This window comes from Peromyscus leucopus, chromosome 4 (assembly GCF_004664715.2).
Source record: "Peromyscus leucopus breed LL Stock chromosome 4, UCI_PerLeu_2.1, whole genome shotgun sequence".
NCBI lineage: Eukaryota > Metazoa > Chordata > Mammalia > Rodentia > Cricetidae > Peromyscus > Peromyscus leucopus.
Genome location: NC_051066.1, coordinates 7,475,627 through 7,501,921, shown reverse-complemented (window position 1 = coordinate 7,501,921; position 26,295 = coordinate 7,475,627). Strand labels below are relative to the sequence as shown.

The 26,295-nt window shown below is 56.6% G+C and overlaps 1 protein-coding gene across 1 annotated transcript in view; it reads left to right on the top strand.

Moving 5' to 3' along the window:
• The first annotated feature begins 15,578 nt into the window (after positions 1-15,578).
• The window catches only part of Lamc3 (laminin subunit gamma 3), a 58,555-nt gene continuing 47,838 nt past the window's right edge, over positions 15,579-26,295 (top strand). The window contains exon 1 of the mRNA XM_028884664.2: positions 15,579-16,055. Within this exon, the coding sequence (XP_028740497.1) occupies positions 15,638-16,055 (418 nt within the window). The 5' untranslated portion in view covers positions 15,579-15,637. The remainder of the gene's footprint in view (positions 16,056-26,295) is intronic.

The following is a 26,295-nucleotide window of genomic DNA, read 5'->3' as shown; positions in this document are numbered from 1 at the left end:
CCTATGGCTTGGGAGTGCATATTTTGTTCCCGGCCCATGCCTCTTCCTGGGCAATAATGCTTTCTTTTACTTGGGGTGACCTCAGCACTGTCACAAAAACCCTGGGAGATCCTCAGAATCCAATCATTGTCATTAAGTGTCCTCCACAGTCCCTGCGCCAACTAGGAAGATATGGAGCACCAGAGCAGAATGAGGCTGTAAATGGATTAGCCCAACCCAATCAAGTCAGGGGCCCTGGGCAGGGGCTCAGGCTGGCAAGAGCAGAGAGAGAAACCAGAGATTGGCTGGCCCGGAGCCCCGGCCACTCAGGGGCTCTGTCCTCTTGGAGGTGGTGGGTTGAGAGGAGGGTGTGTCCAGCGAGGCCACTCCAGCCAGCGAGACCATTAATCAGCTGAGAAGGTAACCCTCCAGTCGCCTGGAATGGCAAAATCATCTCAGTGCCAAGCTTGTGTTACTCGCCCCAAGAAGCCTTAGAGTCCAGTATAAACATGTGAGGGTTTTGTGCCAAGTGTGTGCTCTGTGGTGGCTTCAGCACTGATGGAGTTGTAGAGAATCCTGCTCAAGGCAGGAGCTCGACCTCTGGCTCTCCCTCGGGAAACTGGCCCTGCTTTAGACACGGAATTGTGAGTTGCATTCTTTAAAAAGAGGTCCACATTTGCTAACACAGTGAGCTGAAATACAAGAGATGAACTTGGGTCATCAGCAAGCCTGGTCTCTCAGTGGGCACTGGAGACTTAGAAAACCAAGTATACAGGGCTGGAGAGATGGCTCAGAGGTTAAGAGCACTGGCTGCTCTTCCAGAGGACCTGCGTTCAATTCCCAATTCCCAACATCCACATGGCGACTCACAACCATCTGTAATTCCAGTTCCATGGAATCCAATGACCTCTTCTGGCTTCTGAGGGTACCAGGCATGCACGTGGTGCACAGACATGCACGCAACACACACACTATATATATATATATATATATATATATATATATATATATATATATATATATATATCATCCTGTTAGTTTTTTATGAATCTGAGCATTTATACATACTAGGGAAGTCGTTAATGCTGAGACATGCCCCTGGCCTAAGGAATTTGAAATTAGCTGGTATGTTAAGCACCTAGAATATACACTTCATTTAATTGTGTTATTGTGATGCCAGGGATCAAAGCCAGACCCTTGTGCATGCTAGGTAGACATTCTATTGCTGAGCCACTTTCTACCTAAAACAATAAAATCATTAAGAAAAAATAGTTCAAGGTCATCCTCAGCTACATAGCAAGTTTGAGTCAGCCTGAGCTAGGTGAGGTCTATCTCAAACAAACAAAAACAAAACAAAACTCCTCACACACAAAACAAACAAAAACAAAAGCAAAACCTTCCAAAAATCCAAAGCAAAGCAAAAGTTGCATCCTTCCTGTTTATACCATACCTGGTGGGTCTTCCCAAGAGACGCAAGTCCTCAGAGCTGTAGGCAATGGCTGGGTGTCCCAAAACAGGAGTCAGGGAACTCTGGTCTCTCATACAGGGCCTTTATAGGTTTTGTTTACCCTACCGCAGTAGGGAACTGGGAGATTCCTGGAACCCAAACAATGTTCAGGAAGCATCCAAAGCACTGAATGTGAGGTAGGCGTGGGGGTGGGGTGGGGGATGGGCGTGGGGTGGGGGATGGGCGTGGGGGTTGGGAGTGGAGCGTGGGGTTGGGGGTGGAGCGTGGGGTTGGGGGTGGAGCGTGGGGTTGGGGGTGGAGCGTGGGAGTGGAAGGTCGGGGAGTGGAAGGTCGGGGAGTGGGGGTAACGGTCGAGAGTGACCAGCTCTAAAGCTGTTCTGGTGTTTGCTACAGGCACGGCTGTCTGGAGCCCGAAGACGCCAACTCTAACTGTCTCCCTGCTGACCCCATCACAGCCTAGGAGCCCTGCAGGTCTGACTGGGCAGCTGGTCTGCCGAGCAGCCTATGTGTGTGTGTGCCATGTTCCAGTCTCTCACACGGTCATCCTCCCTCACCTCTGCCTACTGACCTGATCGGTCCATTCTACAGACTAGTTAACTGAGGCTCAGGGAGGCTGGGATCTTGTCCAGAGTCTGCAGGGCCATCCTGGCCAGGGACAAGCAGCTTCTGGCCCTGCTGACCTCTCTGTGGTCAGCCCAGGACACAGACCTCATGGGACAGCCTTGGAGGATGTTCTGTGGCAAAGGGCAGAGTCAAGCAGGGGGGAGGCATGGCCGTGGGGTGGGGACAGGGATGTAAAGGAGCCTGTTACCTGTACCTGGCCTCCTGGATGTGTGTGTCTGGCCAAGAGGGGCATGGGGGGGCCCACCGGAGCCAGCCACAGCAAGCAGAAGCCGGAGGCTCTAGGGCAGTGGTTCCCACCCTCCCTAACGCTGCGACCCTTTAACACAGCTCCTTGTGTTGTGTGACCCCGACCACGACATTGTCATTGCTACTTGATCACTGCAACTTTGCTGCTGTTGGGAACCGTAACGTAAATATCTGTTTTCTGATGGCCTTAGGTGACCCCTGTGGAAGGTGGTTGACTCCCAAGGGGGTCATGACGGCCAGTAGGGGCTGGGCACTGGGGGTGGCACCCTGTGGACAAAGCCTAGCAGGTGCATTCTAGTGGATGTTCTCAGAACAGCTAGAGGCAACCAGAAGGCCCTGAGTAGCCGAGGGACGCAGGCTTCCTTGGAGGACAGCAGGGTGAGACAGCAGGGCCACCATGGAAACCCAGACAATGGAACCCGTCCAGCCTTGGCATGAGTGGGCAGACGGAGTACCATTTAGGAGTGGGAAAGGGTGAGAGGGCCAGGCTGGGCCACAGCACACCAGTGCGGTGTCTCAGGACTTCCCACGTGGCAGGCTGTGTGGGACAGAAAGGCGTGGCCTTAAGGATGCCCGGCAGGGGCTGTGCAGCTGGCCTCCTCAGAGCCCCCCTGGCCTGGCCCGAGGTGCCCTCACCACGACCCGAGCTTCCTAAGTCGTCCCGGAGGAGCGTGGGTAATTCGGTCTGTGTGTTTACTCCCGCGGTGCGCGTCTCCGAATCTTTCATCTTGACTGCTGACTGTATCAAAATTCCCGTGGTAATTGGATCAGGTGCAGTATTTTCCATGAGGATATTAAATCAGGCCTTCTGCCCGCGTCCAGAACGATCCGCTTCAGAATATAAAGACGCAGGAGATGGCATTAACCGACGTATCTTTCCTCCTTTAAACTGTCCCCCCCCCACTCTTAATCGGGCAGCTCTTTATTTGTTGCCAAATAAATTGGGTCTTCTTCCCCTCCTCCAGCTAGGAGCCAGAGGGAAGGAAAGATTCCTGTGGGTGGAAGGGAGAGGCTGGAAGTGTGGGATGACAGAGCCAGGTCACCCTGGATTGTCCCAACTCTGTCCCAGAGTCCCCTGCACCGAGCAGAGAATCCGTCACTGCCCTTCACTGTCTCCTTCTCAGGCCCAGGAAGGCCACATGAGAAGCAGTGGAGCACCCAGCTTGGGCAGGAACTCTGATCAGTCAACCTGTCCCCATGGCTATCACATTTCACTTTTGTGTTTGGGGTGTGTGTCATGGGAGGGAGGTAACGGGCATACATGTGCGTGGGTGTGCACATGTGGAGGGCAGAGATCAGCATCCGACGTCCTTTTTCAGACACTGTCTCCTTGTTTGTTTTCTTTTTTAAAGATTTACTTTTTATTATTCTCTCTCTCTCTCTCTCTCTCTCTCTCTCTCTCTCTGTGTGTGTGTGTGTGTGTGTGTGTGTGTGTGTGTGTACCACCTGCGTGTCTGGTACCTGCAGAGGTACAGACAGCTGCCGTGTGGGTGCTGGGAATTGAACCTGTGTCCTCTGGAAGAGCAGCCAGTGCTCTTCACTGCTGAGCCCCTGCCCTTGGTTTCTTGAGACACAGTCTCTCAGTCCTGAAGAGGGTTCAGCAGATAGAGACATATGCCACCAACCCTGAAGTCCTGCCTCTGCTGCCCAGGACCCACTTGGAAAAAGAAAACTTCTACAAGTTGTCCTCTGGCCTCCAGACACAAACCGTGACATTTGCATAGCCACACCCATAAATAAATGAATAAATGTAATGAAATAATTTTAAACACAGGGGGCTCCTTGGCCTGGAGCTCCTGACTCAGTTGGGCTGACTGGTCAGGGAGTCCCAGGCATCCTCCGGTCTCTGTCTCCCCAGGGCTGGATCCTGGCCTTTGTTTCCACACTTCATGAACTAATACATCTCCTCAGCCCAGTGGCACACTCTGACATCACCTGTTACACTGTAGGACGACTTCCAGACTTCTAAGCCTAGCTTCGGAAGGGAGGAGAAGAGAGGTCCGTGCCTAGAGATGCCCATCTAGAATCCCGGCACTCAGGAGGCAGAGGTAGCATGATCTCCATGAATTTAAAGCCAGTCTGTGGAGTTGGAGAGACGGCTCAGCCGTTAAGAGCACTGGCTGCCCTTCCGGAAGACCCAGGTTCAGTTCCCAGAGCCCACAGGGTGGTTTACAGCTGCAGTTCCAGGGGACCCGACATCCTCATACAGACATGCATGCAGGTAAAACACCAATGCACACAATCAATCAATCAATCAATCAATAAGTAAACAACAATAAATAAAGCCAGCCTGGGCTACATGGGAAGTTCCAGGCCAACCTGAGCCTCAAAATGAGGCCCTGTCTCAAAAAGAAAAAAGAAAAAAAAAAAAAAGGCTGGAATGTTTGCCTAGAATATGTGAGGTCCTGGGGTCAATCTCCTGGGGCATTAAAAAAAGAGAGAGAACTAAGATCACAGGAGAGGTGACAACATCTTGGCAGGATGGCCACCATGTGACGCAGCTGTCAGGGCTGCACAGCTGTGTGTGAGCGGAACGCCCACAGCTGTTCACTAGAGAATGGCTGGTTTCACATTCCGCAAATTGCGCCTTCTTTGGGAGCTAAGGCAGCGCCTATCAGTTGCCCGCCGGGTTTATCTCAATGGTTGATTGAGCCTCTGGCAACTGGCAGACCCTGTCGCCCTGAGTCTGTGGGGAGGCGGCCTGTGTGGCAGGAGAGCAGAACGGGGTGAAACTGCAACTACCAGCGAGCTGAGAGAGACGGGAGAGGCTGGAGAGGTGGGTTGGGAGGAAGGGCACGCAGAACCAGCTTGGGAGAGGAAGCGGACAGTAAGCAGGTGACTTAGGAGAGCAGAGAACCAGGGAGGCTTTGTGGGGAGGCCAGAGTCCAGTCCTCAGCCAACGGGGGTGAGAGGGTAACAAGGTCCCTCTGGCTGGGGGTCAGGGCAGAGTGCAGGGGGGCTGTCACAGGTAACCATGGATGTCCCTGTGCACAGCCGGGCACTACTGTAGGCTGAAGCAGAGTGGGACACCTAGAGTTCCCATGAGTTGCTGTAGGGAGATGAAATGTCACAGCCACTTTGAAGAACACAGCCTCGATGACCAATGGTATTCACAAAAGGTCTCACTTAAAGATGTTCATGGCAGCTTCCTTCTCGATAGCCTCAGATCCGAAATGGTCCAGTGTCCACCCAGGACAGCAGGTGAATGGATGTACCCTCCCACAGTGGACTACTACACAGCAATTATCAATGACACAGTGTGACTTATGCATAGTAATGAGGAACAAACAAGAAAGTCACTACGAGAGCCCATGGTATATGAATTCTTCTGCCTACTTGAGTAAGTTCCCGGCGACAAGGACAGGTTATGCTCCCCTCCCCCGCCTTGCCGTGGTGTGCTGCCCATCGCAGGCCCAAAGCAACAAGGCTGACTAGAGCTGCAAAGCTGGGAACCAAAGCAAACCTTTCTTTGTGATAAGGCTGTTTCAGCATGTTGTTACAGCAACAGCAGGGACCCAGGGCCCCCCACAAAGAGCGGTTCCGAGGGATCGTGGTTCCAACTCCCAGTCTGAGGCACTGTGAATGAATGGGCCACTGGGTGACAGAGGCCCTGGGGATACTCCCTGCCAACCCCAAGCTTTGTGCATTTGGACTAGGCAGCCTGTCACATCAGCTCCTTCCTGTCCTTTCCCAGATCTTTCTCTTTGGGTGGGGCGGCCAGGGCAAACAGCTGCCTGCCTCAAAGGGGGCAGGTGGCCTGAGCAAATGGTTATGTATTTTGGGGATCCAGCCTGTTTGTCCTATGGGGAGGGGCTGGCAGTGAGCGTCAAGGGGGACCAGATTCTGATTATAACTTCGTAACGGGCGCTGGCTACTCGCGAGGCGCTGATATTTATGGAATAAATACGGTGCGATTTATGGCCGTATCTCCCTCTGATGTCCTATCTGATATGCAATTCAATTTCTTTTATTGTTTTTGGATTTTTGCCACCGAGGAGAACCCATAAATAAATAAATATATGGGCGAATGGCAGCCGGCAGGCCAGGCCGGGGCTGCCAGCCCGGCGTCTCCAATCCCATATTAGGCCCATCGATCACACGTTATGAAGCCGGAGCCTGTCCCCCGGCTGGGATGAGCTGCAGAAGGGCCGGTCAGTCGGTTATTTAGGGGCCTCAGTTGGCAGCCTGCCCTGCCTGTCCTCTGCCTGCCACCAGGCCGTGATGTCCCTCGCCTACGTCTATTCGAGGCTAAGGAGAGGGTGTCCCGACTCTCGTGTGGGCAGAGAGCACCTCAGGTGCCTGACATTTGTCACCTGTCAGGCTCCCCTGTATGCATGCCAGGCCGCCGCATGGGAGACTCTGCTCCGGGGAATAACCTGCTTCCTGTCGGAGACACTCAGCCCCAGGACCCAGGCTGAGTCACCCACGCCACAGGCTCACGTCCTCTGAGGAGGGGTGCCAGCCCCTTGCCTTCTCTTTGGAGGTGGGAAGAGCCAAACACTGACCCCCAGGACTGTCCCTACTGGGGACAGGGACTTAGTGTGTAATAGGACAAAGCAGAGGCCCTGGGGTGGGTGTGGGGCATAGACACATACATAGCACAGGTGTGTCATGTACCCCAGAGCCTTATAGACATGTTCACACACCAGATGCACACTGCCACAACAACAAGCATGCTCACCTACATGTCATACCGCATGTACACACATGTGTACACCACCCATGTTACACACTATGTGCACACACACCCTTCCACGGCACACACAAACAAGAGCATACATACATACCACATGTTCATACACCACACCGCACCCACATATATGTTCTTCCAAACACACGTGCATGCGCGCACCAGACACACCACCTTCAAACACATCATGCCCGCATACACAGACACATGGTACAAACACAGATCTCACATAGCATGTGTCCCCAACCTTGCCGCTCCCGCCACTGGAAGTCCACAGTCCTTAACTCCCCCTGAGGACAAGTCACCTGAGAAAATCGGGTTGCAAACAAGGACAGTCTAGGAAGGCAGCACCCTCAGCGGGACCCCACCACGAGGACGGGGTGGCCTTGGGTGCTGTGTGCTCATCATGTCCCAAAGCCCAGCAGGAGCTTTCCCAACACAGACCCAAGGATGTGGGGCCAATGTGGGTTCCCGCCCTTTGGGGATCGGAGGACCCTTCACAGGGGTCGCATATCAGATATCCTGCGTATCAGATGGTCACATTACAATTCACAACAGTAGCAAAATTACAGTTGTGAAGTAGCAATCACATTTTATGAAAATCATTTTATGGCTGGGGGTCACCACAGCATGAGGGAATGGCGTTAAAGGGTCTCAGCATTAGGGAGGGTGAGAACCACTAGGGGGAATAGGAGTCATGGACGGGCTAGAGGTGCCTCATTTCCTGCCTGGCTCTCTGACTATATGTGTTACTGGGCCTCCAGAGCCTCAGTTTCCACTCCTGCAGCATGGGGTTAATGTTCCCAACAGGACCATCCTGAGAGGAATCCCATGACCATGAGGGGCAGGAGGAGAGACCTCTAATGTTGCCGCTCCAGCCTACCTACCTTCCTTCGCTGCCCACCCTCTCTCTGCCCACCCTCTCCCTGCCCACCCTCTCTCTGTCCACCCTCTCCCTGCCCACCCTCTCCCTGCCCACCCTCTCCCTGCCCACCCTCTCCCTGCCCACCCTCTCTCTGCCCACCCTCTCTCTGCCCACCCTCTCCCTGCCCACCCTCTCTCTTCTCACCCTCTCCTGCCCACCCTCTCCCTGCCCACCCTCTCTCTGCCCACCCTCTCCCTGCCCACCCTCTCCCTGCCACCCTCTCTGCCCACCCTCTCCTGCCCACCCTCTCCCTGCCCACCCTCTCTGCCCACCTCTCCCTGCCCACCCTCTCCCTGCCCACCCTCTCTCTTCTCACCCTCTCCCTGCCCACCCTCTCTCTGCTCACCCTCTCCCTGCCCACCCTCTCCCTGCCCACCCTCTCCCTGCCCACCCTCTCTGCCACCCTCTCCCTGCCCACCCTCTCCCTGCCCACCCTCTCTCTGCCACCCTCTCCCTGCCCACCCTCTCCCTGCCCACCCTCTCTCTTCTCACCCTCTCCCTGCCCACCCTCTCCCTGCCCACCCTCTCTCTGCCCACCCTCTCCCTGCCCACCCTCTCCCTGCCCACCCTCTCTCTCTCTCTCCACCCTCTCCCTGCCCACCCTCTCTCTGCCCACCCTCTCCCTGCCCACCCTCTCCCTGCCCACCCTCTCCCCCCCCTCCCGCCACCCTCTCCCTGCCCACCCTCTCCCTGCCCACCCTCTCCCTGCCCACCCTCTCCCTGCCCACCCTCTCTCTGCCCACCCTCTCCCTGCCCCCCCCCCCCACCCTCTCCCTGCCCACCCTCTCCCTGCCCACCCTCTCTCTGCCCACCCTCTCTCTGCCCACCCTCTCTGCCCACCCTCTCTCTTCTCACTCTCTCCCTGCCCACCCTCTCTCTGCCCACCCTCTCCCTGCCCACCCTCTCCCTGCCCACCCTCTCTCTGCCCACCCTCTCCCTGCCCACCCTCTCTCTGCCCACCCTCTCTCTGCCCACCCTCTCCCTGCCCACCCTCTCCCTGCCCACCCTCTCCCTGCCCACCCTCTCCCTGCCCACCCTCTCTCTGCCCACCCTCTCTCTGCCCACCCTCTCCCTGCTCACCGCCTGCAGGGAACTCGGATTTGGCATCCATGCTGTTTTATTTTCTAGGTCCCCTGGCCTTAGCCTTCAGCAGGGGCCCCAGCAGGCGGGACATAAATTTCCCACCACCCCGAAGAGCCCCATTAGCAAAGCCATGCAAATGCTAAGCGGTTCCCAGCGCAGTCCCAGACGGGGAACTCGCCTTCCTCTGACATTTGTAAAGTTCACGTTTTCAAAATAAAGCCACGTGAAAGCAGAGGTGGCTCTATATCACTTCCGTCAGGGCTTGCCAGCTCCTTCCTGCCCTTGGCCTTCACTTCCCCTTTGAAGGGCCAGGGTCTATGGGGGACCCCACAGTGGGAGGTGGGAGCCGCCTGGACGGCTTCTTTCTTTCTCCCAGCCTGACGCCTGCTGTCTGTCCCTCTTGTCATAGGCCCCCTCACATGCCCTTCATTCCATGAGATTAATTGGGCACCTCGTGTATACCCTTCCTAGGATGTGTCAAACCCGTAGCGTTTTCTAGAAGAATACAAGCCCCGAGGAGGGCCACTGGGTACCAGAGGAAGTGGGCGTGAGCCGGGTCCTAGGTGGGGGTGCCTCAGGGGAAGAGGGCAGCCTGGGTCCCAGAAGAGGTGTAGAAAGGCAAAGCTTTCCCTAACAGCCTCAGGGGCTGCCCCTTCCTCACATAGCTAGGAATCCTGGGTCCGAGAGGGAGACAGTCTCGCCCAAGGACACAGAGTGGCTTTCGACCCTTCTCTCGCACGGTCTCTCGCACGCACTTTAAGACGCTGCTGTCTTCTCCAGGCCCCGTTCCTTGGTCCTAACCGCACTTCAGTGACAGGCCCACAGCCTCATCCAGGCAGCGGTCAGGGACCCACCCCAGCGTCCCTCCCTGCCACACTCCCCTACCACGCGCTTGGACCACACTGCTCCCTTGGCCCCCACCCGCCACTAGGTCCCCATCCCTCTCCCGTTTTCTGAGCACCTGTGCTTGTGTCCCAGCCGGGGTGGGGTGGGTGGGGCGGGGCTCATACAAGCCCACCCACGCCGTCGGTGCCGGCCTTCCGCACAGCCTGGCTTCCCGGGCCATCAGCAAGGCAGGGCCTCAGCCCCGCACCCCTGCCTCCCTTTGGGCGTCGGTACACTGCCCACCTTCCCCTTCAGGCCTCGCCAGCCTCTCACAAGCTCCCTTCATTCCTCTCTCCCCTCTGACCTCTCACATGCTGTTCCCTCTGCCTGGATGCCTTCCCCATCCTCCCACCTTCTCCAGGTCTCAGTGGAGACCTTGCCTCCTCCAGGAAGCCCTCCTTGGCCTCTCTAGACAGGCCAGACACCTCCTCTTTACCCTCACGGATGGAACTGACCCATCACTCCGAGGTAAATTATTGTGTTATTCTCCAGGCCCCCCAAATGCGGGGATATTTCCATCATCGCTCCTCTCCTGGTCCCCCGCGTCCAGCCTGGGCCTCTGCACCCCCGGGAGCACCTTCCTCATCTCTCTGGACCCACAGCGGACTCATCCCACAGTGGGAGCCTAGCATGGCTGGGAGCAGCCGAGGAGCCGAGACAGTGACATGGGCTGGGTGGTGACATGCCCCCAGGACAACCCTGTCCCTCTGCCTGTCTCACCGTGTTACCTCCCTGAGATGAGATGCTCCCAGAGGTGACAGCTGAAGGGCCCTGTCCACTCCAATCTTTCTGACCCCTGCCTCTCCATGTTCCCCCATCCCATGTGACAGGACTCTGCCCGGCTGCCACCTCCTCCAGGAAGCCTTCCCGATTGCCCTGCTCTGTGCCTCCCCGAGGAACTCCTCCAGGCTCCTTAGCAGACACCTAAGCATTGAACTTGTCTGTTTGCTTCCTGTCTCCCTGTCTCCCTGTCACCCCGATTTTCCAGGGCAGTTGGTGAAGTCACTGACAGTCCATGTCCCCTGCACCACAGTGCCCTGGTGCTTGGGTGGGCACAGAATGGGCAGCCCTGGAGGAGTGAGTGAACACATTCAGAGAAGCAGAAAGACCACAGCCTGGGCTTGCTCCTTGTCATCACCCGGCAGGGTGGTGCCTTGTCGGGGTCCCCCACATCCGTGCCATGGCAGATCCCAGTTCTTTCCCTCTGCTCTTGGGGCTGCATGCAGAGCAAGTGCCACCCCACTAAACAGAAGGAAAAACTGAGGCGCAGGCATGTGGGTAGGCGTACAGAGGCTTGGAGCCGAGGAGGCCGTTCATTGTGCATGGAGGGAAACTGAGGTGTGTCAGGGCCCAGTCCTGGGCTCCTCCCCGGGCATCTTTCCCCTCTGGGGTGCTGGACTCTGAGCCCCCACAGGCCGCTCTGCACCGAGCTGTCAGGAGGCATCAGCAGCCCCAGCTTCTCCCTAGATTTAATTAGCAGGTCTTTCATCTCGGTCCTGGAGGAGTCAGCTATCTTCTGTCTCCTTAATTAACGTTCATTAAGCAAATCAGAACAACCGAGACTCTGCCCCCTCCTCCTTGCCGGAAGGTTTTAACCCTTGGTAGGTGGGCTTTGGGAGGGGAGCCAGCCCGGGGGGCCTGAGCACTGTACAGGCACCTAAGCCCCCCCAACACACACAGGTGGGACGAACCCCCCTGCGGCCACCTCCGCGTGGAATCCTGGACTCCACCCTGTCCAGCTTCCTTCAGGAAGTGATTGGCATGCCTGAACCTTACCTGGCTCCCTAGGGCTGCCCTTGCCCAGGTCAGAGCCCTGCCCGGTTCATTCTGTCCCTCACCAGTCCAGCCTCGCCTCCCTTGCTCCTGCACCCCCTCAGCCCTTTCCCTCCCACCCCCTGCTCTGTAATGCGTGGAAGCCCCGCCCACAAGGCCCCTTTCCCTCCCAGGTTGCCGTTTCCAGACAAAAATCTCCTGGAGAAGGACAGGGTTCAAAGCTAGCAAGCCATATGACAGTGACTCCGGGGACAGGTGACTCCAGGGACTGGCGCCTGCATGGCCCTTCAGGGGCATGTGGCCTTGGGGTGGGGGCGGGGGCTTTCACTCTTCAAAGCGGAACACAGGGACTGTCACGCAGGGCTTCGAGGTTGGGCCTCAAAGCTCCGGGCTAGAGGGAGACAGGCCATGTGAGCTTCTGTGGGTTTGGGGTTACATTGCTGTGAGGTCCTGTCTTCAGGGGACAGACACTGGCCCTCCCCAGAGCCTCCTCTTGCCTCGCGTTTTCTTGCAGTGTGAGCATCATCGGCCTTGTGTACGCTAGGCATGCACTCTGCTACTGAGCTGCCCTGCAGCCCTTTCAAGCCTCATCTTTACAGAGCGGCACAGGGTAGGTCCCCCCACCCCCCAGAGGGGTGAATGTGTGGGTTGGCACAGGGTAGACCTGTCACCCCTCAGAGGGGTGAGTGTGTGAGCTGGTGCAGGGTAGACCCTTCACCCCCCAGAGGGGTGAGTGTGTGAGCTGGTGCAGGGTAGACCCCTCACCCCCCAGAGGGGTGAGTGTGTGAGCTGGTGCAGGGTAGACCCCTCACCCCCCAGAGGGGTGACTGTGTGAGCTGGTGCAGGGTAGACCACCTTCAGGAGGGGCGAATGTGTGAGTGAATCCTGAAAGCACACCGGCTCCCTGATGGACACGTAGCCACGCCCTCTCACGGCCCAGCATCGCACACGGGCGGTCCCTAGCTGTCCCATTTAGCCCTTTCCAGCTGCTGCAGATAAATGTATTGCCGATCTCACTCACATCTTGAGAGTTTTGAGATTTGAGGGTGCACAGACACCCCATGCATTGGAGGCACACTGTATTCTGTGCCCGTCCCAAACCCTCTCTCAAGAAGAGCCAACCACATGGGAGGCAGGAACTTGGTTGGTCTCTTATTGCCCTGACATGTCACTTCCCCCAGTTCCTGCTTTGTACCGCTGGACCCAGACCTCAATGACTTCACAGGGCCATTATCTTGGATTCCAAGACTTTAGGGAGTTGGGTGACTGACTCTCAGCCACAAAGCCCTCCCAGGAGGGAAGGATGAAAGCCGTCCGGTACACTTGCCCTCATCCAGTGCTATTCCCACTGAGCCTGAAATGTGGGCACCCACCCATCGGCCTGGACAGAGACTCCCCAAGATTTGTGGTGAGTGTGGGAGCGAGTGTCTGTCCTAGACAGTGGGCTGAGGCCTGCCCCCTCCTGCTGTGTGTTCCTGGGAGTCTCTCCTGTCTCCGAGGCCCCCTGGAGTCTGTCCATCTACAGGGGTGTCCCGGGCTGCACAGGCCTGTTGTGTGGGGCCGAGGTGGCAAGAGACAGGCTGGAGGAGAAAGGCCGGCAACCTTCCCTGGGCTTTATTCCCTTCTCGGGTCTGTTCTTGACCACTGGTCAACTCCACACAGCTGTGCAGCCATGGGCCGCAGTGTTTTTGGCCTCTAGGGGGCAAGAGAGGCCTGTCCCTGTACTACAGCCAATGTCGCCACCTGGTGGCTAACACTGTACTCCTTGGGGCCTCAAGTGAAGAAAGGAAAGCAAGGGACCTTGGGTGCCTCTAAGCGCCTCCACTGAGGTCACCAGCCAAGGCAAGGTTACTGGCCCAGTTGGTAATCATCCAGCTGGCCCTGAAAGAGGCCATTGCCTCTAGCCCAAACCAGCCTGGAGTTCTGTGCACCCCACAAGCATGCCCTGGATGCTGCTAGGTGCAGACATCCTCTGTGGTGGTCTCTCCCTGCTCATCCCGCCAAGGCCCCGGGGGCCAGCTAGCCGGCCAGGCTGTTGGAGTGGAGAGCAGGTCCTGGTGACGGGATGAGACTGAAGCAGGGTGCCATGGTATCAGTCCCACACCACGCCATGAACTTGCCTTTGTGCTGTACAGGGACTGCAGGTTGGGTACTTTCAAGGGGCAAGAGGCAAGTGTGCCTCCCCCTGGTGTCCCCAAGGCCTGCACAGTGAAGGTGGACAGAGAGGGTGGAGCTTGCCCGAACCCAGTCCAGGCAGCCTTGCAGAACCATGGAGCTATATCTTAGCAACTTGTGTGTAAAGAGTAGGATCTTGGCTTCATTGTGGTGACCGTTGTCGGTGATCTGGGCTCCGCGCTGCATATTGCTCCAATGCTTAGGTATTTCTGACGGGGCCTTATTTATGTGCTCAGGGGAAGGTTGGAGGGACCTGAGGGGCTGCCACATAGACCATTGCTCCCAGGGAAGCTGGGACAGTGCAGCCACCTCTGCTGGCTCTGATTGAAGCCCCCTCCTGGGGGGGGGGGTCAGGAAGCCACTGGGGCTATGGCTACCACACAGGGGCCTCAACACAGGCTGTAGAGGTGGAATCGACAGGGCAAAGCCGCCCTTCCCCAGGACCTCATGTAGCCCAGAACATTCCGTCAGAAGGGCAGAAGACAGCCTCCGGGATCCTGACTGCAAAGGCAGCTAGGTGGAGAAGATTTGGGGCAGTCTTAGTGGGACAGAGGCTGTGGGCCCTGCCACAGCCACATGGGTGGTACAGAAAGGACCCAAATGCCGTGTGACTAATGGCGTCTGTGTCATGCAGCGCGGATCCCTCGCCTACTCAGTCTCTCAAGCAACTCGATAAAAGCCTCACGGGTTGAACTGAGAGAGTAACTAAGGACCTCGCCCAAGCCGCGTCCTTGATTGAGAGTTATTAGGGGTGTTGTGGGGAGTCCACTCTGCTCTGCAGCCGGGCAAAGGGCACTGGACACCTAGGTCTGTCACTTCGACATCGCTGTCCCCAGCTCACCCCTCCCTGTGGGGCCAGCCCACACAGGCCATCCGAGTGCTAACAGTGGGCAGCACTGGTCCATTTCCATCCTATAATTACACACCGACTCGACACGCTCATGAACCAGCTTGGCTATCTCGGTGACCCCTGTACCTATCGGTGTGAGGAAGGAAACCCCGGAGCGAGGCAGCGCAAGCTCCCCCCCCCACACAGGTTTGCGCAGTTGGCCGGTTCGCTGGGCCACCCCTGCCTGACCCCAGGAGAACCACTTCCCTAAACCTGACCCTAACTCCCATGCAGGGCTGGACCCCTGCTGGTTCTCCCCACCTGTGGGTCTGGCAGTGTCCAGCTCAGGGAGGTGTCCCTGCCACGGGGTCATTCTGTTCCACTATCTACAAGGGGGGCAGCTGCCTTGGGAAGGATATTAGCTTGGTGGAGAGAAGGGGAAGCCTCTGTTGAGGAGAGGAAGCCCCTTGGTAAATCGCAGGTGAAAAATATCAGCTTTGGGAGGAGAGAAGCCAAGAGCCGCAGCACTTTTGAAGGAGAAACGCGGACAGGTATGGAAGGAAACTCCCAGAGGCCATTCGGCCAGGTGAAGAAATGCCTGCCCTTGCCTTGCCTTTCGGCTCTGGAGGGTTCACCAGCGCACGGCTTCCATAGAAATGTCCCACTAATGGTGTCTCTACCCAGCCCATTTGTCAGAGAGGACCGCGGGCCAGGCTGGCTCACAGTCCCGGGGCGCAGCCCAGCCAGAACAAACAGGCACTCCCGGGCACGTCCAGCAGGTGGGGGTGAGCACGAAGGGACTGAGCTCGGACGGTGGGGTGTCGCCTGCGTGGGTCCCGCCCTCAGATGCCGTCGGGTCCCGCCTGCAGGGGAGGGCTGCGGGGCCAGTGGAGCGCAGAGGGGTCGAGCGCCGAACGCGGCGCAGCGTGGATCGGGGCGCAGAGTGGATCGGGCACGAAAATGGCTGTGTCCGGGGTCCTGTCCCGCCTGGCAACGGTGGCGTCGGTGGCGCTGGTGTCCCTGGTGGCGCTGGTGATGCTAGAGGCGCGTTGCGCGGAGGGCGCCGGCATGGGCTCTTGCTACGACGGCGCGGGGCGCGCACAGCGCTGTCTGCCTGAGTTCGAGAACGCGGCGTTCGGCCGTCGCGCCGAGGCCTCGCACACGTGCGGACGCCCTCCCGAGGACTTCTGCCCGCACGTGGGGGCTCCAGGCGCCGGGCCACAGTGCCAGCGCTGCGACGATGCGGATCCCCGGCTCCGCCACGACGCCTCCTACCTCACAGACTTCCACAGCCCGGATGACAGCACCTGGTGGCAGAGCCCATCCATGGCTTTCGGGGTGCAGTACCCCACCTCGGTTAACCTTACCCTGCGCCTAGGTAAGCGTGTGTCCCCTGTCACCTTGTCTCCATTCCATGGAGGCCCTGGCAGAGGAGAAGGGCTGTGCACCTGGGCCAGGCTGCAGGACCCAGATGTGAAAAGTCAGGACCTGAGCTGCAGGAGACCAGCCCAAGGGGCGCCCCTGAGGGTTTCTGGGGACAGAAAGCCTCCTTTAATTTTTGCAGAGCTGTGAAACTGAGTGAAGCAACAATTCCCAGGAAGAATTGTTAGGGAAGTGTGTGTGTGTGTGTGTGTGTGTGTGTGTGTGTGTGAGAGAGAGAGAGAGAGAGAGAGAGAGAGAGAGAGAGAGAGAGAGAGAGAGAGAGCGCTCCATGATGACCTGGTCCAGGCAGGGACTCCTAATCTGGTCAGCTTCAAAGGCCCAGTGGACCTCCAAGGTCGCGAGCAGTCTGGGGATGGGAGGTAGATGAACGCTGTAGCACCCTGGACAGGACAACGGTTTCTTCCTGCCACTGGATAGCCACCCGGCACATTGTCCCAGCCCTCTGCCTTGTCCATGAATTGCTCCACCCAGCCTGAGCCAAGGTGCAGGAGCATTGGGCCCCCCGGGGATAGGAACCCAGGGCCTCACTTCCACCCTGAAGCTGGACTCTTCTCTGCCCACTCCAAGTCCAGACGAGCCCAATGTCTTCCTTGCTACGTCCTGGACACTGTGCGAATCTTCCAAAGCTTTGATAACTTGGATTTGGCATTTTCATAATTCATTTTGGCACTAAACCTGACCTGAGGCTCTTCATAGGCTTTGTGTATCTCAGTACGAGCCAATATTCATATGTTTTGCTACTGAAATCTCCTTTGCGTACAGCCTCCAAGTCCAGAATGAAGGCCGTTAGGTAAGCACTCCATCCCTTAGCTATGTACACCCTCACAATAATACCCCGAGAAGTTCTGAATTCCAAAACACACCCGGAGCCAGCAATTTGGATAACAGATGATGAACTGTCCCCATGAAAAACTGGAAGCTCAGAGAGGGTGAGCGCTTTGTGCACAGACACACAGCTGCTGAACGACAGGCAGGACACAGACATTCCTGTGCAATGGAGATCAGAACATGAACTTGGCATGTGCTGCACCACTCATGACTAAGCTGGTTCTTCCCCATGGGTGGCAAAGCCCTGGCAAGACTAGGAAATGGCCTTGTCCTTGGAAAAGAGAGGTGGGAAGGATATTTAACCCCTTCGTCAGCACAGGCAGGCACATTCCTCTTGCATCCCAAACCCACTTCCCAGGGGTGAGGACGTGGTGACTGTCCAGAGCAGGAGGTGGAACTTGGTGAGGTGGGGTCTGCCCAGACAGGAAGCAGGAAGCTGGGGAGTTGGCTGACGGGACTGGCAAGACCCCAAGGCCATGGGAGGAATTTGGGGCAGGGTGAGGGACTGTGAGGGAGACACAGTGTTCCTAACAAAGACTGTCACATGTGCCCATGAAATCCAGATGCCAAGGAGGGCTCAGTCCTCAGGCACTGGGGGAGGGGGAGGCAGAGTGGGAAGTCCGTGTTTGCCGTAGGGGGCAGCTGTGTTCACAGGGGTGCTTGGGCCATGCCTGATAAATGCGACCTTTAGATGTTTCCACGAGCAGTCTCCGGGCATCACGGATCCTCCGATGTGAATGTGAGCGTGAGCGAAGATGCCAGATGCTCACGCATGTACATGTACAAGGCACATACATCTGGGGTGGGTCTTCCCATCCTATTGGACAGCAGCATCATGAATGAATGACTGTCTGGATGAATGAATGAATGAATGACAGTGTCACACTGCATCCTGGACGCTGGGCCAATTCAGTGTTCTCTTGCTGGTTCCAAAAGCAGGATGGGGTATAATCATGCAGAGGGACTTTGGACTCAGGCATAGCGTAGCCACTACTGAGAAGTTGGGACTCCGTGTTGCACCTCAGTTTCCCTGCCTGTACTGTGGGGACAAGAGCAGGCTGGGGAAGTGGCTCTGTTGATGGGGTGTCTTCCTAGCACACACAGGCCCTGGGTTCACTCCCAGCACTAAATACTGCTGATGGAACTCAGGAGGCAGAGGCAGGAGAATCAGGAGCAGGCTAGCCTTGTCCTGTCTCAAAAAAATAAAAATAAGAAGTTGCTGCCCCTGAGGACAGTCACGCAGCGACAGTGCTCAGGAGCCACCATGGCCCTCATGGATGAGCAGGAAGCCCTGGGTAGGGGCTGAGCCCTATGGATGGGCTCTGAATCAGGGAATAAGGGCTCAGCCTGTTCCAAGGCATCCGGAACCAGGGCCGGGTTGTGACGGCCCATTTGGGAGCTAGCTGTCTTAATTTTGCTGCAGCTAACTCATGGGTCATGATATCCAGGGATCAAGAGTTCCTTGGCCGTTAGCTGAGGTGGGCTGGTCATACCCCAGCAGCCCTCTGCTGCCCCTGTGTGCTGGGTGGGAGGGGAAAGTCAGAAGCAGCTCTAGCCAGGGTCCCCTGGAGGGGGTGGGGTGAGGAGTGGGAGAAGGGGAGGCAGAGGTCGGCTAAGGATGGAGGTCACAGCGTTCCCAGCTCCCCGCAGCTCCTGACATCTGGTCCAGATCCTATCCTGCAGTTGCTGCTGAGCCAGGTCTTCCTGCCCGTAATGAAAGGCCACAGTGGGGATGGTCGGGCCGGCTGCTCTCAGGGCTTCACTGAGGCCTGGAGAAGACAGCAGGGCTGGGGTGAGGGGTGGGTGGAGGGAGGAGGAAACAGAGGGCCATGGGGTGACAGACTGTTCAAGGACCAGTTAGTGGCTGTGCCTGCACCAAAGACACTCTGGCCAGCATTTCAGCAGGGCGGAATTTATTCTTCACATATGGGGAAACTGAGGCTCTGGGGATAAGGTCAGTTGTTCAGGGTCATCCAGGGTAAAGAATAGCTCCACGCCAGAGCTCCGCTGTCTGCCCTTAGGACAGAGTGGAAGGGGAAGCCTGGCCCTGAGCTTTCTGCCCTCCACCCCAGAAGAAACCGGTGTGATGGCTATTGGTGTCTGTCCTCTTGTCTTGGGTTGTCAGGACTCTCCCAGAACCATAGAAAAATGCATCTGGGTCTCAAGCCCCCAAGTGGAGGGGGAAGTAGCCGGATAGGCCACTGACATCCACCTGCCCGGTATTCAGGGAGCCTGTGACCTTGGCTCTTAGCCATAAGAATACAGCTATGCCCGTGACTGCAGGCTGGTCACAGGACACTGTGGGGAGAATCGGAGCTCTGAGAATACACGTGGGACACGGAAGCCTCAGTGGCAGCGGGCGGCGTGGGGGGGGGCGTGGGGGGGGCGGGGTCAGCACTGGCCTCTCAGGGCCTGCAGGTACTAGGAGTTGAGAGAAGCCAGAGCACTCCAGGCCTGAGGAAGCAGACAGGCAGCCCCGTGGATCTGGAACCCTCCAAGCCTAGATGGCCCCAGGGGAGGAAAGAACACCGTAGAGGTTAAGCAGCCATGGTGGAGGGCCCGGCTTGGCTAGGAACGGGACCAGGGGCCCTGCAGGACCCCAGAGGTCCCAAGACTCCTGAGTCTCCTGAGCTTCGGCTCTGTTGTGCCCCCTCTGGAGTGGATGGGTATGTTTGCCTTGGCTAGGGCCAGAGCCCGGGGACAGAGTCCTCAATCCACCTCCTCAAGGGACTTGGCTGGAATGCTAGGCTTCAGGCAGGTCAAGAGTCAAGGCAGTGGTCTTGGACAGCCTCCCTCCACCCACAGAAGTGGCCCTGGGCCAGCTGGCCCCGCCCCCACTCCCCAGGGCCTCCCACAGGGATCTAGGAGCTGCAAAGGTGGAGGGGTCCTGCAGTGGTGGGGAGGATGATTGGCTTACCAGCCTCCCATAGTCCCTTTCCACCTGACCTGTTCTGACAGACACCATGGCTCTCCTGCCCTTCCTGTGGGGCCTTGCTGTAAACACCCCGACTTCTACTGGCTCACTTTCTCTTCTCAACTTCTGGGAACCCAGACTAGCTCATAAACCAGTGGGCACCCACTGGGTGCCAGATCCCAAGCCCTGGGGGTGTGGCAGAGAACCTGCCCTGTCCACTCAGCTTAGGGTGCCCTCCTTCAGGAGCTTCCGGCCAGGCCTGCACTCGCCTGCCTTCCTGCCCCGGCCCTGAGTACCACCGTCACCCCCAGCTGTGAGTGGAGCAGGGCCCTTGTTTTCAGGCTTCCCCTCACACCCAGCCCAGGCCCCCTGGCTCAGTCAGTGAATACCAGAATGACTAAACAGCAGCTGAAGTTCGCTTGTGAGCCTTGCAGACATCTGATCACTTTGCCCTCTAATTATCACGCTCATTTTGCACACAGGGAAACTGAGGCACAGCACTGACCAGCGCCCAGTGTCCTCTGCAGGAGCAAGGGAGGGAGGGAGTGGAGAAATGTCCAGTGAAGGTCGGCCCTTCTAGAGGCATTGCTGCTGAACTGTTCCAAACATGGCTTCCTCCCACCCTGGCCCTGGCCCTTCTGAGGCCAGCCAGCCCTTACCCCATCTCATGGCCTGGCTTCACCTGCTGGAATCGGGATCCACCTCTGAGATGACCCACCCCTTCCCAAAGGCATCACTTGTCTCAGCCCAGCCTCCCACCCGAGCCCTAGGCTGGACATTTAAGCAGCTTCCAAACACCACGTGGTCCTTGGAGCTCAAGCAGGGCCCGGAAAGAAAGAAAGGCCCTGTAATGCTCCCGAGGGCACTCCAACAGTCAGGCGCAGCCAGCGCGGCTGCCCAGCCGGGGACCACCTCCACAGCATAGCTGTCACCCAGCCAGAGATGAAGCAAAGTGATGGGTGCTCGTCACGAGGGGACAAGTGCTTCCCGATTCTACTTCTAGAAAGTTCCTGGAGCCGTCAAATTCATAGAGGCAGAAAGTAGAAGGGGCCACGAGGGACTGGGGGGGGGGATGGAAAGTAGGTGTTTAAGTGGGCAGTGTGGGTGACGGCATCACAGTGCAAGGTGCCCGCTAAGAGAGGATGCTTTTAATTTGTGTACTCTTCTTAAAGAAATGTGCCCCCTCCCTGACCCCCCATATACTTAGGCAAGTATTTCTCAAGTCAACACCCTCTTCACCCTAAGACTGTTTGCCAAAGTGTCCAGTCGCTCTCCAGATCTCCCATTAGCCCCATCTCTCCACTCTTCCCTCTGCCCTTCCTCTGTTTATCGCCTATGTTTATTTATGTCCGGCTGTGGTTCGGAATGTCCACCCCCTTCGCTGCAAACTTGTATTCTGTCGACTCCAGTGATCACAGCTGGGCCTGGGCCTCAGAACGGTTCTTGACACAAAGCCTTGTGCAATCACCGGTCAGAGAAAACCTGTTTCCTCTCCCAGGCTACACAACAGACTCGACAGCCTTGATGAGCATTAGGTGGGAGAGCTGGTGTGGAGCCAGGCCTGGTTCAGTCTGGTTCCTGTGCCTGTGGACTGGGATCTCAGAGGGACCCCAGTTCTTCACAGGGACTCCAAATGCCCAGGGCTGCCAAAAGCTAGCTTGGGAAATACAGGACTTGACAGTGGATGCCAGGGCCTGGGGCTCAGGCCCGGGTGGCTCTCATATGGGAAGTAGCTCCCAGTGGTTGGTATCAGTCTGGCCTGCCCATGTGTTCCGGCTCAAACCTTGCGCCCCCTCTGGCGCCCCCCCCCCCGCTCCACCCCTCGCGGATCCCCAGATGGCTGTAATTAAAGTTTGTTTTGTTTCCATATTCCCAAAATAAGCCTGGCCTACCCACCAGGTCAGCACCGGATGCAGACCAACTTGGTTTACGGCAGTCCTGAGTCTCGACGGGCTTTATGTCCCAGCTGGTGGGGTAGATGTGCCCTAGCACCTGGTGCTTGGCTCAGGTGGCCCTTGCCATGACAGCCACCAAAGCCTGGGTGGCAAATCTCTGCGTCTCTGTGAGCATCTGTATCCCTTTCCTAGAAGCCCTGTCTCCCTGGGCATCCAGAGAGCCCCCTTGGAAGGGTAGCTGGCTCTGAATAGCTTTTCTGAGGGCCTGAGGACCAACTGTGTCCAGTTGGGACCCCTTCTCATTAGTGGAGTGCATCCCACAATGGGACTGGGGGGGGGTCTCAGACAGACAGTGTGCAAATGTGCCCAGCAGGCTTAGTAGGTGCTCAATGCAGTAGGCTGGGCTGAGATGCATGAGAGGTAGTTCAGGGAGTTGGGGAAGACAGTATTCAAGGTAGAGGGAACAGTATACCGGGTGGCCTAGAGCTAAGAAGCAAAACCATCACCCTGGAACCTCTCTGATTCCCGGAGCCTACAGTAAGAGCCTGGGCGGCTGGGGGTGTAATGCCTGTCACTGTATATCGGGGCCATTTCCTTCCCCTGCCTTTCAGGCTGCCTTCCTCACAGAGCAGGCTGGAGTTGTCTTCTAATTAACTCTCCAACAAACCATCCCTCTGAGCCCCTGTGATGTTGCCTCAGCCGCTCTCCTGGCTCGGCAAGGAAGGAGCTACGAAGTTCCCCAGAGCAGAAGCCTCGCTTGCATGCATGCAGTCCGTGACCCTCTTTTTCCGAGGGCAGCCTCCCTGCCAGCCACCTTTGAAGTGTCCTGGCTCCCTCCTGGGAGGTGTCTGACTGCTGACTCTCTACCAGGCCGACAGCACCTGTGTCTTCCCCAATGCCTGCACATCTGGGTACATCTGGGCCTGGCGCTCCTACTAGGGAGCCGGCCTGGCACCGCCCGACCCTGCCTAGGCCCCTGGACACCCTCTTGTGAAGGGCTCAGAAGCTCTGTGCCAACTGCACTGCCACAGAACTCTAGAAAACATCTTAAAACGGAACCTGGCAAGGCGGCTGCTTTTTAAAAAGTTTCGTAAAGCTGGGTTTCCTCCAATTTTAAATTAGAACAAGCTTCAGGAAAGAAAATTGGGAAAAACAGGGAAGCTGAAGGAGGAACAGTTGTGCTGAGTTCCGAGGACAAACATGCTCGCCAATTAGACGGCTGTCTTTGGGGCCCATGCCTTTTGTTTGGTTTTTCTGAGACAGTCCCAGGGATCCCGGCAGGCCTTGAACTCACTGTATAGCCAAGGACGGCTTTGAACTCCTGATTCTCCTGCCTCTACCTCCCGAGTGCTGAGATGACAAGCGTATACCACCACACCTAGTCTTTTAACTTTCTTTTTTTAATTATTTCTGTGTGTTTTCTGTGTATGTGCACACGAGGTCACCTCAGGGTGCAGTTCCTCAGCTGCTCTCCACTTTGTTTCTCCAGACAGGGTCTCTCACAGGCCTTGGAGCTCGTGGATTCAGGTAGGCTGGCTGGCCAGTGAGCCCCAGGATTGTCCTGTGCCCACCCCCACGCATCCCGACACCCAGTCCTTTAGGCTAAGGGCTCGAACTCAGGTCCTCATGCTGTGGGGCACACACTTTCCCGGTGAGCCGCCTGCCCAGGCCCTCACGATCCTGCACAGCACCTTGGTTCTTCTTCCCTTCCGCCATCTTGACTCTGGCTTTGGTCACCGTGGGAACTGCTGTCCTGTCATCCCTGTAGCTGTTTCTTCAGATGCCCAGTTTTCCCAAGTCTATAAAATGCCTTGACGGTTGGTCTGTGCTTTCAGGCCATGACCCCCCACCCACGAAGCTTCTTTTGTCGGTTACTGGGAATAGTCCTGCGGCTCCGGTCTCTGTCAGCAAACTGCTTCCCCACAGGGGCAATGTATTTACCCTCAATTTTCCTTTTGTTGTGGTGCAATCGGCATAGCTCATGATTGGATCCCCTTTCAAGTGTGCACAATTTGGGGTCACAAACACATCCCCCCGTTCTGAAGCTGTACCGAGGGCTTTCAACTTAAGAAACAGAATGGGCTGCCCCCCCAGACCCTGCAGCCCCATTATAAAATGTATAATCTCTTAAAAACATTCACTGTTTAATTATGTGTACGCTGTGTGTGTCTATGTGTGGGTGTGTACACAGGAGAGGAGGTGCCAAGGAGGCCAGGGAGGGTGTCAGGTCCCTTGGAGCTAGAGTTACGGTAGTTGTGAACCGCCCAGTGCCGGGAACTCTAGTACTCAGCAAGAGTCAAAGACGCTCTGAGACCCTGAGTCATCTCACCGGGCCCTGTACAACTGGAGTGTGTGTGTGTGTGTGTGTGTGTGTGTGTGTGTGTGTGTGTAGGTGTGTGTGCCTGTGGAGGTGTGGTGTGGGTGTGGGGAGGTGTGGTGTGTGTGTGTGTGTGTGTGTGTGTGTGTAGGTGTGTGTGTAGGTGTGTGTGTGTGTGTTGGTGTGGTGTGGGTGTGGGGAGGTGTGGTGTGTGATGAGTGTGTACTATGTGTGGTGTGTGTGTTACATGTATATATGTGTGTGGTGTATATGTGGTTTGTGTGTGGTGTGTGTGTAGTGCTTGCATGTGTGTGTGGTATGTGTGGTGTGTGTTTGTGATGTGTACATATGTGTGTATGGTTTTGTGTGGTATGTGTGTGGTATGTGCTGTGTGTGGTGTGTGTTTATATGTGGCATGTGTGGTGTGTATGCGGTATGCGGTGTGTGTGTATGTGTGGGGGGGGTGTGGTAAGTGGTGTGTGTGTGTGTGGTGTGTATGTGTGTGTGTGTGGTATGATGTGTGGTATGTGATGTGTGGTGTGTGTGTGTGTGGTGTGTGATGTGTGGTATGTGATGTGTGGTGTGTGTATGTGTGTGTGTGGTGTGTGGTATGTATGGTGTGTGTGGTATGTGATGTGTGGTGTGTGTATGTGTGTGTGTGGTGTGTGGTATGTATGGTGTGTGTGGTATGTGATGTGTGGTGTGTGTATGTGTGTGTGGTGTGTGTGTGTGTGGTATGATGTGTGGTATGTGATGTGTGGTGTGTGTATGTGTGTGTGTGTGTGTATGTGTGTGTGTGTGGTGTGTGTGTGTGGTGTGTAATGTGTGGTGTGTGTATGTGCAAGCACGTGTGCATGTGGAAGTCAGAGCAGGTCAAGTGTCTTCCTTTATCATTTTCCGCCTTGTTGCCTTTTGACTGGGTCTCTCACTGAACTGGAAGCTTGCTCTTTAGGCTGGCTGGCCGCTAACACTTGACGTCTGCCTGTCTTTGCCCTCCCCCACTCCCACCCACTCCATTCTGGGGTCACACGTGCAGCTGTCCTTGACTTTATGTGGGTGCTGAGATTTGAACTCGGGCCTTCGTGCTTGCCAAGCAGGTGTTGCTATCTACTGACCGTCCTCCAGCCCCTCCCGGCACCGTGTCTCCGTGCGTGAGATGCAAGGCATGTCTGCAGTGGTGATGTGTCTGTGACACACTTCTTCCATCTAGCACCACACCCTCAGGGCTCGTCTGTAGTTGAGGCCAAGGGTCAGGTTGCCCCACTTTCCAAGTCTTGCGTGGCTGGGCCATCTGTCTGACATGTGCTGGGCAGTTTCTTCCTCTCGGCCGTCCTGAGCAGTGGTGCTGTGAACGCAGATGTGTGTGTCTTCCTTGATGCCTGCCTTCGGTCTTTTCAGGATATTCCACACTGGGCATGCCAGGTTGTAGGGTAAGGCTGGCTCTCGCTTTTCCAATGACCTGCTCCTGTTATCCACAACGGTGGCACTTTAAAACTTACCGTCATCAGTGCATAGTGGCCTCTGTGTTGTCACCCACACTTGCTATTCCCCGGTGTGTGTGTGTGCGTGTGTGTGTGTGTGTGTGTGTGTGTGTGTGTGTGTGTGTGTGTGTGTGTGTGAGGGGCTCAGCTCAGCAGGACAAGCTTGCTTAGCTGACGTGAAGCGCTGCCTCTGCCTCCCATCACTTGACAATAACCATGGAGTCAACTGTAGGACGCTGTCATCGGCCCTTAACAATCCTGTGCCCGTTAGTCGTCATTCCGCTTATCCCAAAGTCTCACCCTGACGTCCAAGTACTGCTAACCTCCTTCCTGTGGCTGGGCTGTTTCCGGGCACTCGGCATAAGTGAGGTCAGCTAGCAGGGCCTCTGTTTTAGTGGCTTCGGCATCCCCTCTCACGGGCCATGGCTGCATGGCCCATCCAGACTTCGCTCCTTGTTGCCTAGCAGTAGAGCACACCAGTGGGTAGACATTTGGGCCGTTCTTAGTGCTGCTGTGGACATGCACATCCCGCTCTTCGTGGGTCACGCGTTTTGTGTTGTTCTTGGCCATCTGCCTGTGACTGGAACTCTGGGGTTGTACGCCAACCCCGTTCAGCATGCTGACGTGACTCCAGCTCGCTTCCCAAAGCGCCTTTTCCACTCTTACTCACAGTTGGGGCTTCACTTACCACACGTCCTACAGGGCACATAGTGTTAGTCTTTATTTTAATTATTTAATTA